The sequence below is a fragment of the Aptenodytes patagonicus genome, chromosome 18, assembly GCF_965638725.1.
Source record: "Aptenodytes patagonicus chromosome 18, bAptPat1.pri.cur, whole genome shotgun sequence".
Classification (NCBI taxonomy): domain Eukaryota; kingdom Metazoa; phylum Chordata; class Aves; order Sphenisciformes; family Spheniscidae; genus Aptenodytes; species Aptenodytes patagonicus.
The window spans coordinates 8,010,847-8,024,121 of record NC_134966.1 but is presented as its reverse complement, the minus strand read 5'-3'; the positions used below and the strand labels follow the sequence as shown (position 1 = coordinate 8,024,121).

The 13,275-nt window shown below is 38.5% G+C and overlaps 1 protein-coding gene across 1 annotated transcript in view; it reads left to right on the top strand.

The window, feature by feature from the left end:
- The window catches only part of MED27 (mediator complex subunit 27), a 95,587-nt gene that overhangs the window by 67,573 nt on the left and 14,739 nt on the right, over positions 1 to 13,275 (top strand). Inside the window, exon 5 of the mRNA XM_076355119.1 lies at positions 9,510 to 9,617. Coding sequence (XP_076211234.1) covers positions 9,510 to 9,617 — 108 coding nt within the window. The remainder of the gene's footprint in view (positions 1 to 9,509; positions 9,618 to 13,275) is intronic.

Sequence of the window (13,275 nt, the reverse complement as noted above, 5' to 3'; positions counted from 1 at the left end):
CCTTATCAAAACAGAATTGTTGAGTCAATGTAAGTCAACGTTAGGGCCGCTCCTTAGATTTCATATTGGTTTTAGATTTTGTTGACTTTAAAACACTACTATGGTTAGATTTTTGTCTATATTTTTCAAAGGTTCCGTTAATTTCTCTATAGTAAATATAGCTGTGATTATGTTTAGTTTTAATTAATCAACTAACATCCCATTATTAACTTTCTTTGAACAGCCCCAAATTTGCAAGAGATTAACCGAGTCAGAGGTTAAAATAAACAGCTGGCATTAAAACATTTAATCTGCAATTGTTGGATTTGCCAAGTGGAACAATATATTCCAGAAAAGAATTGAATTCATCAGTGCAGTCTTAAGAAGCTATAAGTCTTGGAAGCTTTTGTGTTTCCTCTTAAGCTGACTTTATATTTAACTGTTTTCCTATAGAAAAATGTCTAGTTTTACTTCCTTGCTTTGAAACCCTTTCCATTCTCTTAGAGCCCCTTTTTGCATGTGGTAAGTGCCTTCCACTTCTAATGGCTTTTTGAGGTCAGAAAATAGATGATGCTTTTCAAGGTTTGGGCACAATTAGGAAATTAGATAAATTATCTTGGATGTGACTGATAAGGAATAAGGTAGGGTGGAAGGGCGGTAACTGTAAAAGAAGCCCCTTTTGCAAGCAGTAGTAACTTACTGAATTCCATGTTGCAGTCGCTCTCTAAATCAAGGACATGATTGTTGCTACAAGATAGCAGCCGTGTATTGAACCAGTGGCATGCATATTTTCCTTGGATCAGAGATCAAAAGATTGTTTTTAAAGTATTTTTGTATGTGATTGTGTGATGGGTTTATCATTTTTTTCTTTTAGGCAGGTTTTCCCTCTTTCCCATCTGTCTCAGTTGATGTTGCCAATATGGCGCTTTCCATCTGGCCCTGACTGCTACAAAAGCTTTTGCTGTTTTCAGCCGCAAATCATTCAGTGAAAGGTGCTGTAGGATGGGCAGTGTGAAGAGCACCTCCCCCAGAAGAAGGGAGGTTTCTTCACTACTTGTGATTTCTCACTCTGAACTTATCCCAAGTTAGATTTGGAATTGTTCCCTTGCAGCAGCGTGGTTTACCACAATACCAAAGGATTCAGATGATGCTTATTTTATGTAAAAAATATTTCACAACCATACTGTTTGCCCAGAGTTAATTAATTAACTGTATAATCTCAACTATTTTCATCCTTGGACTGTTCATATCATACCTGCCGTTGCTTATGAAGGTCTTTGACGCGGAGGTCTAGTTGTTATGTTAAAACATCTTTAAACACAATCATTCCATTTACCAGAAAAAACATGTATCCATCTTCAAAGGCACTGGTAAGCACTGTACATGTTTTAAAAGCGTGCAAATGATTGGAAAGAGATGGGGAAGAAGGGGAAGGGAGCGCCTGTGAGATTCTTTGAAACTTCAGAATAGCTGGAGACTTTGCCAAACAAAGCATCTTTAGGAAAAAGACCTAATACAGCAAGTTTCAGCCCCAGACTCTACAACTTCATGCGCACATGGAAATGAATTTATGTCCTTAGCTGTAGCAGTGGGACTTTCACGGTCTAAGATTCGTCTGGTGTTTCAAGAGGAATAATTAGCAGCCGTGTGAGCCTGCTGGTCAAACTCTTCTGGCGAGTAACCTTTGTGTTAAGCTGGGTTCTCCCTAACCAGGGTACAGCTTTCACATCAGCTGAGAACTTTAAGCAAAGAGAAAAATAAACTATTCCTGAGAGCATAAATGCGGTGTCTTGAAAGGTTGCTACCTCCTAGTCCTTTGAGGTGACTGTTTCCTCCAGACAATAAGGAGGTTTTTTGTACTTTAGATTTATACACAGCAATTGTACCTCATTAGTCTGGATTTATGCTACGCAGACCAAACACATAAATAATTGAAACCTTTCAGAGCTGTGTGAAATCCTCAACTGATTTTAAAAGCAGTTTATCATGGCATTTCAAGGTGCTGTTTAATCCCAATCTTCACTAGTGATTTTTCAATTAATCTTTTAATCGCACTATGCATAAAGAAGACTCAACATAGAATTATATCAGCTTTAGTAACTGGGTTATGCAAAATTAATTTCCAGCAGCAGCAAAGGGAACTGTGGACTCCTTAAGGTTTTTGTGAGATTTTGTTGGTCAAATGCCAGGAATTGTAAATAGATAAACCTCATCTCATATGTTAAGAAAACATGAATTGATTTTTAATTAACGAAAAATACCTAGATTTTTGCTTGTTTTGAATGATTACTTGAATTCCTAGATATACATTATTTTTTTCTAATACAATAACTTGATGGTGTGATTATTATGAGAGTTTCACACACCTTGTTTCCATTATCAAAATTCAGAATATTTTTTTTCAGTGTGAAACACTTAATTCCTGTCTACAATTCATTCATTCCTTAATATCAGAAATATTTTAGAAAACAGTAAACATTAGCCCCACTTTTCCAGTTGACGGATATACCTTCCTTCGGGTCATGTACCTAGCCAGTCCTAGTCAGGTGTAGAAACTTACTTTCTTGTCTTCATCTGGGAACTACTTTGTCTTTAAAATTGTTTGTCTCCCCAGTGTTTGTAAAGCTATATAAAAGCACTACTATAGAAGTTACAAACACTGGGTAAATATTTTTACAGATAATTGAATAGTTTTCTGTAATTTGAGCTGTTTCTAAAGGATAATGATATGTATAACTATCTTCCAATTTGAAAAATTGAATTGTTTCTGCCAAACCAAAGCTCATGGCAGAAATCATGATTTTGTCTTTTCGTATTCTCTTACAAATTTTTGATGATAAATTAATTTTATGAATTTATACTGATGCCTAGATTTTTACTAGATCTTTCATATAAAAATATGAAACGTTTTTATACAATTTTATTCATTCTCCATAAAATCAGACACATTTGCATTTCAACTTTCAAGTCTTGTTCCAAGCATTTTAAACAGTCTGATTGCATGGAAGTGGGCTGTATTAATTGCAAATAGGCTAGACATCTGTTCACGGAAACTGAGTAATTTCTTGTGTCTCATTTTTGTTTATCAGTGTTTTACTTAAAATCGTTATTATTTTCTGTTGGAAAAATGGATTCTGAAATTTATTATTATTTGCCCATTAAGAAAAGCCACCAAACGGTTTTTTGTTCAGGAGACCCTGATCTTGAAGAACTGGGGAGGGGGGGGAAACATGCTAAGGGATTTGAAGTTAGCACTGATGTCATACTTGATCGGAAACAATTTAATGCTGTTATTTTCAAAACAGTCTCTTTTCTCCAAAATGCTTAGCAGTGTAAGTGTTCCTCCTTACCAGTCCAGTGGTTCATTAGGAAACTAGCGCAAAGTAGGCACTGGCTAGAGGTAGGCAGGTTTGTGATAGGGATATAGATTTGATGATCGCGTTTGGTGGCTTAGGCACCTAATTTTAGGCGCATATGATGAACACTAATTTAGGGATTTACTCTCTTGGAGACACTAGGTTTTGGTGTTTGATGGAGGTACTGGGTTGTTTAAGGATCTCTTGTGTGAGCTGGATCTTGAGGAATCACTTCTGAGCTCATAGTGGGACTGTTGTGACTGCGGTGGCTTCACAGTTTGTCTCTTTAAGATTGAGAACCAGCATTTAAAAAGCATTAAGCCAGCATTTCAGGTCACGTATGTGGAGGAAGAATGTCCTGAATCAGCAAAGTATGTGAGCAGGGGTTGGCAAGTAAATTGTAAATTATTCTCTGTTTGTGTAATATAAGAATGAGGAAAATGAGGAAGGGTCTTTTGATGGGAAAGTGAGCAAGAGTAGGAAAAGTAGAGGAAGACCAGCAAGAAATTTCCTCAGCTTTGCTCCCTCTTACTGTGTCCCAGGGTTGCTGTCCGTCCCAAAGGCTCACAGGTCTGTGTTGATATTCCCATAGATGTATATTCTGCAAGATCAGACATCTTTTTCATCCCTGTAAAATTCCTGGTGTGTTATAATTTAGAACGGAGGAAGAGACAGAATCCATTTCATCATCCGTAGCAATGCTGGACTAGGGTGACCCTTCCCTAAGTGTGACTGGCCACTGGCAAAATCTGTCTTTCAACCTTTGAACAATATTCTGTGCCAGTTTGTTCACTTTATTAAGAGAATATGCCGTGTTACCGAGGGAGGGGATCACCAGCTCATCCCTAATATGGCAAAATCATTTGAAGTCCTTCATTTATGTTGACTTTTTATCATGCACTATTGCAATTAGGTTAGATTAATGAAAGGTAAATTCCAGCCCTTACATAAAAAAAGAAATCCTTGTAAAGCACCTAATTAGTATGTTTGTTTATTTAGACTCTAATGGCTTAATTGCATCTTATGCCTATTTGTAAATAGCAAGATAATTAAAGAATAATAAGCATGTGAGAGAAAGCGCAGCGTTCATACCAGCAGCAGATGAGACATAGGAAAAAAAAAAAAACTAGTTGAAAGTCTGGGTAGGGTTCTTTTACTTTATTTTTAATATAAAACCTTATTTTTCAGTTGAGAGAGAGAGATATGATTTCCAGGCATTGCACTGATTAGTAAGATAGGTACACAAGTGGAGGACAAGCTTATGGCTGGCTATATGGCAAGGAGCAGGTGTCTGGCCTTTTGCTGGAAATAGGTACAGCTTGGTTACATCTCTGGTTTGATGTTGCCTTATTGTTTTCTAAGGTGAATAAAAAACGCATACAGACTTGTCCTCCTTTTTATACAAGCAGGGAGGTACCCATGTTAACTGAAAATAGTGTTTTCTTTCTTTTAGCTCTGCATTGCAGAGCATCTGCAGCTCAAATCAGCAGCAAATTCCCTGGGATGCTGAGAGGAAATCTGGAGCTTTGGGAATATTTTGCAAAGTGTTGGAGCTTGGTGTTGTCAGCATATGTTTTCCTAATACCAAACTTCTAAATAAATTTGAAGAAAGAATGTTTGTTAATGCATTTTTTAAAAATTGTTTATAAAGGGGCTTTTTATTTGGTATCACTTTCAGTGAGGAGGCAAAATTAAAGGGGGGGGTTTCAAGCTATTTCCTCCAGGCAGAATTCTGGCGTGGTAAATTAATTTTGATCCTTTTCATTTTGTAAACTAATTTTTACCCCAATTCTGACTTATTTAGAGAGGTACTTATTTCTTTTCCAACCAAAAGTGATGTTAAATGGGAACTTTTTTAGCAGTCTTACAAGACATTATCTAAGCCATTCTCACTGATAATTCTGTTTCCCCTTCCCCCTTTCTTGGCATACAGTGTCTGTCATATGCTCTTTGAGAATTATCTTGGTGATAGACAAAATATTTTTAAAACTGGGATATTTCAATATTTTAATTTTATGTCTCTTTGTCAGAAAAGCTGCATAATATTGCAGATTTCAATCAGCTGCCTGTCCTACCTTCTTCTGGAGCTTGCCATTTTAGGAAGCAGGGGATTTATGAATAACTTAACTGTCTGAATTTAGTACACTTTAGTTAAAAGGAAGTTAGAAGTACATTGTTATTACACAGACCAAAACAGAAGCTACAGAAGTATTTAACTTGCAACTGTTCCATTTTCAGCTCACAGAACTGTGGGGCATATTTTTTCATTCATATTAATTGAATTTTAAAGTGACCTTGTACATGTATTGATTTGAATTAAAATTTTCTACATCAAGGACGAGTTGGCATATATCCTTCAGGCGAAATATTAAAAAGCCAAGTGCTGTCTTAACAGGATATCGACAGAAGTTGTTGAAATTTAATAGGAAAAGTTGGCTTAGAAAGGAAATTGTTGCCTTTTTGTCACAATTGAAAGGTATCTTTTCTGTATAATGAAAGAAGTTTCTTTCGGTTGATATCTGTGGAAATGTAGGGACATTTTAGTGCCCATTAAATAGGGACCATCTGGGTGAGTCTTGACCTCCAGAAGGAGAGACCTGCACTACTGGAGCTTAGAGTAGAACTATCAAATTACTTTTTTACCAGAGTCATTAGGTTTCTACTACCTTCTTTCAGGTGATCTGTAGGGACACAGTTGTATGACTATAGGTGTAAATTACATTCCACACATAGATCTTTTTTGAACGTGGACTCCAGTTAGCTAAGTTGAGCAGGCATTGAAAGAAAATGGTTTGCTGGAAAACATGATTTGTAAAATACGGTTGATGTGAACAAAATCATTAAGTCCTGAAAACAGTTACAAGTCTTGATTATTAGAGGAAAATATAAAGGGTATCCCATTTATTGTGTACAATTTGGAATGTGCTTTACCCTGAAAATAGCTGCAGAGCATACTTTTGGCTTCCAAATCTAACAGCATCCTCCAGTCTAGTGACAGGTTGTTGTTCATTTTTTGTACTACTAGCCTCATTCTTTCAATGCTGTTAAAATGATGAACTATAATTTCTCCGAGTTACGCTTAGTTTTACAAAATTTCTGCTTCTGTCAGACTTCACTAATGATACAGTCCTGCAAAAATAATCTGAAAGTCCCGATCTCTCTTCCAGCCAGTGTAAAATCCACAGGAATCCCATGTCATAACAACAGTGACACAAAACAGGAAAGTTTTCTGTTTCAGTGCCAGAGCACTGTAAGAGCTAATTCAGACAACCTAGCACTAACCTGGCCAAAGTTGCAATGCAATTCAATAGTTCATTTGTATTACCACGACGCCTGGGTGCCCCTACTCCTGGAGAGGACCCCCTGGCACAAACCCTTGTCTAAGCTGAGATTGCAACAGTAGTGCCTTCCTCAGGGAGCTCACAGTCTTAGGTACCCATCTAAGGATGGTTTTACACAGCTCCTGACACATGTGGGAGACGGTGTAACACTGCTTGTTTGACATTCAAGCAAGTGGGTGATCGAGGCTACTGTCCCGGACCAGTATGCAGAATTTGACCTTTCAGTATTGCATGATGGATGGTAGCTGGTGTCTGGCTAGCTGTGACGGATTCTGAAAGTGTGGAGTAAATCGTTGGAAGGGCATGAAAACAGATGACCTGGGAAAAGGCAATGAGCTAATGCAGAAGCATTTTGAAAGCATTTGTGCAGGTAAATCTTGTGGGGAGGTTTGAGGCCAGCAATAAGTATATTCAAGCAAGCTGGAGTGCCAAACATGGGATTTTTCAGCTTGTTATGTTCCACTGTTCACTCTGAGGATTTTCAGGAACATCCCACACAGGCTTCAGATCAACTTCATCCAATTTTTTTTTCCACCTGGCAGCAATGTGAGATATCATGAATGCAGAACGTAAGGGAAGAGGAAAGAAGTGAGCATCCACTAAAGTGCGTGAAGGCAATGGAGATAGAAAGTGTTATACGTAAAGCTGGGTCTGGGTGTTTGTAGGGCAGCCTTTTTGCTCTTCCATTAAGAAGATTTCTTTTCTTTTTGTTTAAAATTTCTTCTTTTCCTCCTTTTAATTTTACTGTATATGGTTGATGCCTAGTTTGAAGTTACAAAAGTCAGTTCTCTCAGTAGACCTATATCCTAGCGAAGTGCCAGTCTTACTAAGGTAGAAAAATAAATAACAAACTGTTAACTCTAAGCGTGCTGACAACTTTTTTCAAAGTGACTCCATTTCCTCATCTTAGCAGTTATGACAAAACTGTCTTTCTGATTCTAGTGGATGATCAGCATCATAGATCAGGCACCTCTGGGTCATGGCTTTGTATTTTTAACTTAACTGATACCGTGGTAGGTGCTGAAATAACTCTGCCAATGTCCTTTATTTGCAGACCAACTAGGTCTTATTACAGAGTATCCCAGCAAGATAACTACATTTAGATCCAAATTCACGGTACCTGATATCATGATATGGTTGCCTGAGAACACTAGGCAGTTCCATACACGTTCAGAAAATCTATTGTAAGAAGGCAGGAACCAGAAAAAGCTGTTCATGGGATGTGCATGGCTCAGGCCTTGGTACAAGTTACCCTACTTCAGCCTGTAACATTTTTCTTCAAAAACTTACCCATTGTTCTGACCTGCTTTTTCTCTTCGTGTTCTTGCAAAATTATACCTAGCAGCCTGTCCTCTTGAAGTCTATCACTGACTCTTTTTTCCCGTCTCTTCTCCCTGTCGTCTCTCTTGCTGTCAACTTGTTCTTCCCTGTTTAGACTCCTCTGTCCTAGAGTTGCTTTCTCCATGTCCCATGCCAAAGAATTGTCATCAGTTCTTTTCAGGATTTGTGACTCTGTCCTGCTATATAGTGATATAATAAGCAGCATTTAGAGTAGTTTGGGTAACTGTTCTGCAAAGTCCTGTACCGTCATCCCATTCCTACCACCATTTCCCCTCCTAACCCTCCTTCAGCAGCATGGTCCCTGCCTCAGCTTTGAGATGGAGTCTTTGTGCCAGATTTTCTGTCTTCCTTCTTGGTGGGAAAAGCAACTTGGCACTTCAGAGTTGATTTGCCTGTTAGTCTCTTAGTTAGTCAGCATCAGGTTGAGGTTACTCATGTTGAAACAAGGTGGTAGGCAGGAGTCATTAGCAGGATTTAAAAAGGAAAAACATGTAACAAATCAATAAAGATGCATATTGACTCATTTCTTTGGGTGTGGATTTGTCTGCTGAGGTCAGCAGTAAAAACACAATTGTTCTAGCCTGTGTTAATCTATACTGGACTAAATGTTGGAACACAGACAATGGAAAATGAGCCACTGCTGATTGGGAAATATTAAAATGAAATAATTGTTTCTTTTTTATCTCAGTTTTATGCTTTTGTGGGTGAGGAAAAACTCTGTAATAATCTCTGTATAACAAAACACAAAAGACAGAATTATTGTTAGACGCGCATCTTAACAATATTGAAGTGCAAGTTCATCTTCGAAATGTAAATTGATTTTTAGATTAAAATGCCTTCATTATTGCATTTTTGTCAATATAATAATTTAGTGTTATATCTGTTGTTATACTCTGACCCTATATATTTTTCCATGATACTAGTTTTATTCTTTACACTTTACCACTTCCACAGAAGAAAATTAAATCTTTGAAAATGTAACATTTTTACTTTTTAGCTGTAGTTTCCTTTTAAACAATTTTACATTTTTACTGGACCTAAAATGTTTTCCATTAAGCTCATGACATGCTTTTAAAAGCTAGCATTAGAAGAGTCCAATTTGTCTTTCAGATTATTTTTCTCTAAGTGGACTTATATTGGAGAATATCAAATACATCGAAAATAATCACATTTGCTCATTGGTTTTCACAAGTTATTGAGTCGTGGTGTTAATAAAATTGAGAGAGTTGCTTGGCAGTGTCATGTCTACACAAGGGAATTCTGTGAATTCATATATTTTCAGTTGCAAATGAATGTTTATTTGTTCTGCACTTTACAGTCGATCTCTTCCTCATAACACACACCATGGTTTTAGATCTTTTATTTTGGTCTGTCTATAAAATATTGAAAGCTGAAATTGCATCAACTTAAGCTGTTAACTTGATGGTCTTGTGAATTCAGACACCATTGACTCTCCTTCAGCTTGTTTTTGTCCTTCTCTTGTTCTTCACAGGTTACCTTAGGAAAAGTGTTAAAAGTGATAGTGGTGATGCGGAGCCTCTTCATTGACCGGACAATAGTAAAAGGGTACAGTGAAAATGTCTATACTGAAGATGGCAAGGTAGGTTATTGTATATCCAGCAACATCAAATTTTATTTTTACCTGGTAGTTAAATGACAGAGAACAGGAATCCCATCACAAGTATGCTAGAAACATAAAACTGTCAAAAGACTCTCTGGATGTTTTGCAGAATGCTCTGGTTTAAATGTATCATGCTTTGCTTGGATTTTTCATACCCAAATGTCTGACTTTTTTCTGAGCTCTGAAGCCCTTGCTTGAATTTCTAATTTATCACCTTAGACCCCAGTTGCCTCATTAATAGTGTGTACTGAGAAAACATTTTTTCAGTGTACCAGCACACCAATAGCCCAGGGTTCAGCTTTCTCTTTTCTGAGAGCCATTGGGAAATCTTGGGCTAGTTTTGTGCTTAACTTGATAAACGCAACTGAGAGAGTCATCGGTAGGTAGTCCCCAATAATTTGCTTGTCAGTAATAGCACATCTTGAACAGCAGCTATTAAAGGAAGTGTTACCTGTTTCCACAAGTGATTTGTTTTACGAACAATTCACCCCACTTGAACCCTCAAATTCCATCTGACTGCACACACTCCATATGGCTCTCTTTAGCGCATCAGGAGATGTTAATGGGACCTGACGGCCTTCAGCTCAGCTTGTTTCTCTTTTCAGGGTGGAATGGTCTCTCTTACCGAGACATCCGCCAGGACTCTCCTTTGCCAGTAACAGTACTAAATACCTCCATGTTTCACATTTTCTCTCTGGAGCTTTCTCTTCTGATTATGAAGCCTATTAAAATAAAAAGTTCATTATATCAAGATGAGTACTTGGCAGCCATAGGCCATGTTATAATGAGGTGAGACTTTTTTCCCTTTCAAAAGTGATAACTGTGTTTTAGCACACAGAAGCACGTTGTGTACTGACCCAGAGTTCAGCAGCTCTCAGTCTGAACCTCTGTTCTCTAGAAAAGGCCAGGAGCTGATCTCCTGAAGGAAATAGTACAGTTGTATTTCCCAGGTGAGAGATTCTCAGTCAAAGGGTGGGGGATTGGCCTAAGAAGTAGTAAAATAAAAATTGCCTGATTTTGATTTGCGTTGTTCAAATATGCAGGTTTAAATACCACTTTGCCGCAGAAGCAGCTGCACTATACTCCCTGTATATTAGCATATAAATACAGACTTACAGCACCAGCCCCTCTTCACCCCAAGTTCTGCTCGGAAGTGAAATGATAGTCTGCCTAAAGAGCGCTGACAGTGCTTGATGGATTCCTGTGTCACACTTCATTTGGGTGTGCTCATTTTCTCCGATGAATCCAGTTTCCTTTGAAGCTCCCTTGAAATATAATAACGCTATATATGCTGAAGAGCTAAGTAAAAGAGTTCCTTTCTGAAACGGCATCTGGCGTTGGGCTTCTGTTTAGCTCAAGGTTAACTCTCTTGAGAGCCATACACAGTTTCTCTGTCATCGTTTCCTGCGCGGGGGAGAGCGGGACTCACCAAGGCTGGTTTTGGCACAGGGCACTAACCTTTGTCTGCTGTCAGTGGGGAGCAGTTCACCTTCTCCAGAGCATCGGTGCTAACACCTGGCTTATTTTCTTGCTTTAAGCCAGTCTGCAGGGGAATCGTGTTTTCTACCAATTTAGCTTTCTGTGTCCAAAGCTAAGCTATGTGACTGCTCCCACAAGGCTGCATGAACCTGTGACCTTTACGTGGCAGTTTGCTATTCCATTGGGCCATCCCAGGGCTTTCGCAAACCTGAAGGTCTGTGTTTTAGGTATAAATAGGAACATTTCATTTGACTTAAATAGAATTAGCGTTGCAGCCACTTAAATCATGAGTAAATTTGGCTTGGAAGATTGAATAAACGCGAAGCTTGCTAGTTTTGCCAACTGGAGCACATATTGACAAACAGTGAGCTCCCTCTTTTTCACTAATTAACTACGCTGGTAATTGGAGAATAAGAATAAGATTGTGCTCTTGCAATGATTCGCTTTACTTATTGTGTCTGCTGGGAATAAGCAATTACAGTCAATTGCAAACATAGTCCATTCCAATTCCTTCTCTGTCACAACAGATGCTGTTGGGAAAGTACTCCAGTGAGGTTTCACCATACTATTCTAGCTTCTCAGTTTCTAGCCTGATAGGGGGAAAAATGCACTAGCTTTCAGAAGAGACACAGAAGAGTATGAAAAAGGAGAAGATCAGTGAGTATCTTCTTTATTAAATAACAAAAATACAGAGAACCCTCAGGATCACAGTAGGAGGTGATCGTTTTTCCAGTGAGCAGTTTACACAGTAGTTGCTGGTTTGGGGGTTTGCTTATGTATTCCTGGGAAGCATTTAATATTTGTAAACAGCAGCGATAAGATTAACTAGGTGGTATCTTACAATATGGCAATTTTGAAGCTCCTGTCTTTTCTGTAAGCCATGTTGAAGAAGGGACACTGGATAAGTCATTGTGCTTCTTTACACTTAAATAGCTGAATGAAGGTCTGTTGAGTCACCCTCCTAACTGCGCAAGTCAGAAGGTCATTTAAGTAACAGAAATGAAATTCAGTGGGGGGCTTTCTCCAAGTAGAGCAGGGTTTGGGGCAACAAAATGTATTCAGCAAAAGAAGAAATGGCCATCATTGGGAGACTGAATGATCACACAGACAGTAAGTGAAAAATGGGCTGTGCGCAGAAGAGGCCAACGGTTTGCTTGTGGATCAGGGGAGTCATCATTTATCTCAAAGTACAACTGTTTTAGCAAATCTTGCATTACTGGGAAGAAAAAGGGAAGGGGTGAGTGCAAACAGCAGAGGCGTTGATAGTCTTCTGGTCCATTAGTCAGGCAAATCTAGAAATAAAACAAATATGGGTGTTTCTCATAGTTGTAGAACTGTGCGTGGTGGCATACCAGCAGTTACACAGGAAAGCTGACATTGCATTATCCAGGTTGCTTTAGCTTGCTGTGTGCTTGTACGTTGTACTATGTAGGTTGACGGGTACTTACGTGAAAGCTTCACATGGTTTCTGCTGTTCTGAAGTCTAGTTAAATTGGGTACTTCGTCTTAGAGATTTAAATACTTTCAAAATTCAGGTGAAAAAATAGAAGTCTTAAGCTTGCAGTGAGTAAAATAAGACACTACATTCTGGGGCTTTATTTTCAAGCTTTGCTTATACAGATGAAGAATCATTGCATTTCTTAAGTGCTTCATGTACTTCTCTCGTGCATTATTCACAAACCCTGCAGAATATGTCTTTGCCAGGTTGCCAGCTGCATAACTTAGACATTTTTGGTGACACTTTGCAAAAACAATAGGTGAGATCTGGCAGCCTCTCTCATGTCGTGGGTTCTGGATGCTGATCGCTCTGCAGTCTCTCTTGCTTACCATACTAACCCATTGCGTCCACCACATACTGATGCGTTTTAATTAGCCCCCTGGTTTTAGTGATGGCACCGTGCCACCCTTAATTTCAAACTCTGGCATACTCATTGTGCACTGGAATTTAACCATGGATAGCAATTAATTACTAGTGTTGTCCTGATTCCTGAATAAATGAACCTATGCAGCTCACCCTCGCAGGGCAGGCTTATTGTCAGCTGAGCCATTAGTAGCCCTAGTCTGCCAATAAAAATAGAAACGTATTGGGATTTTTTGGCATAGTAATACCCTGCTTTTCTTTGGATGCAGAGACCAAGAACCACCTTGACAGGGCGTA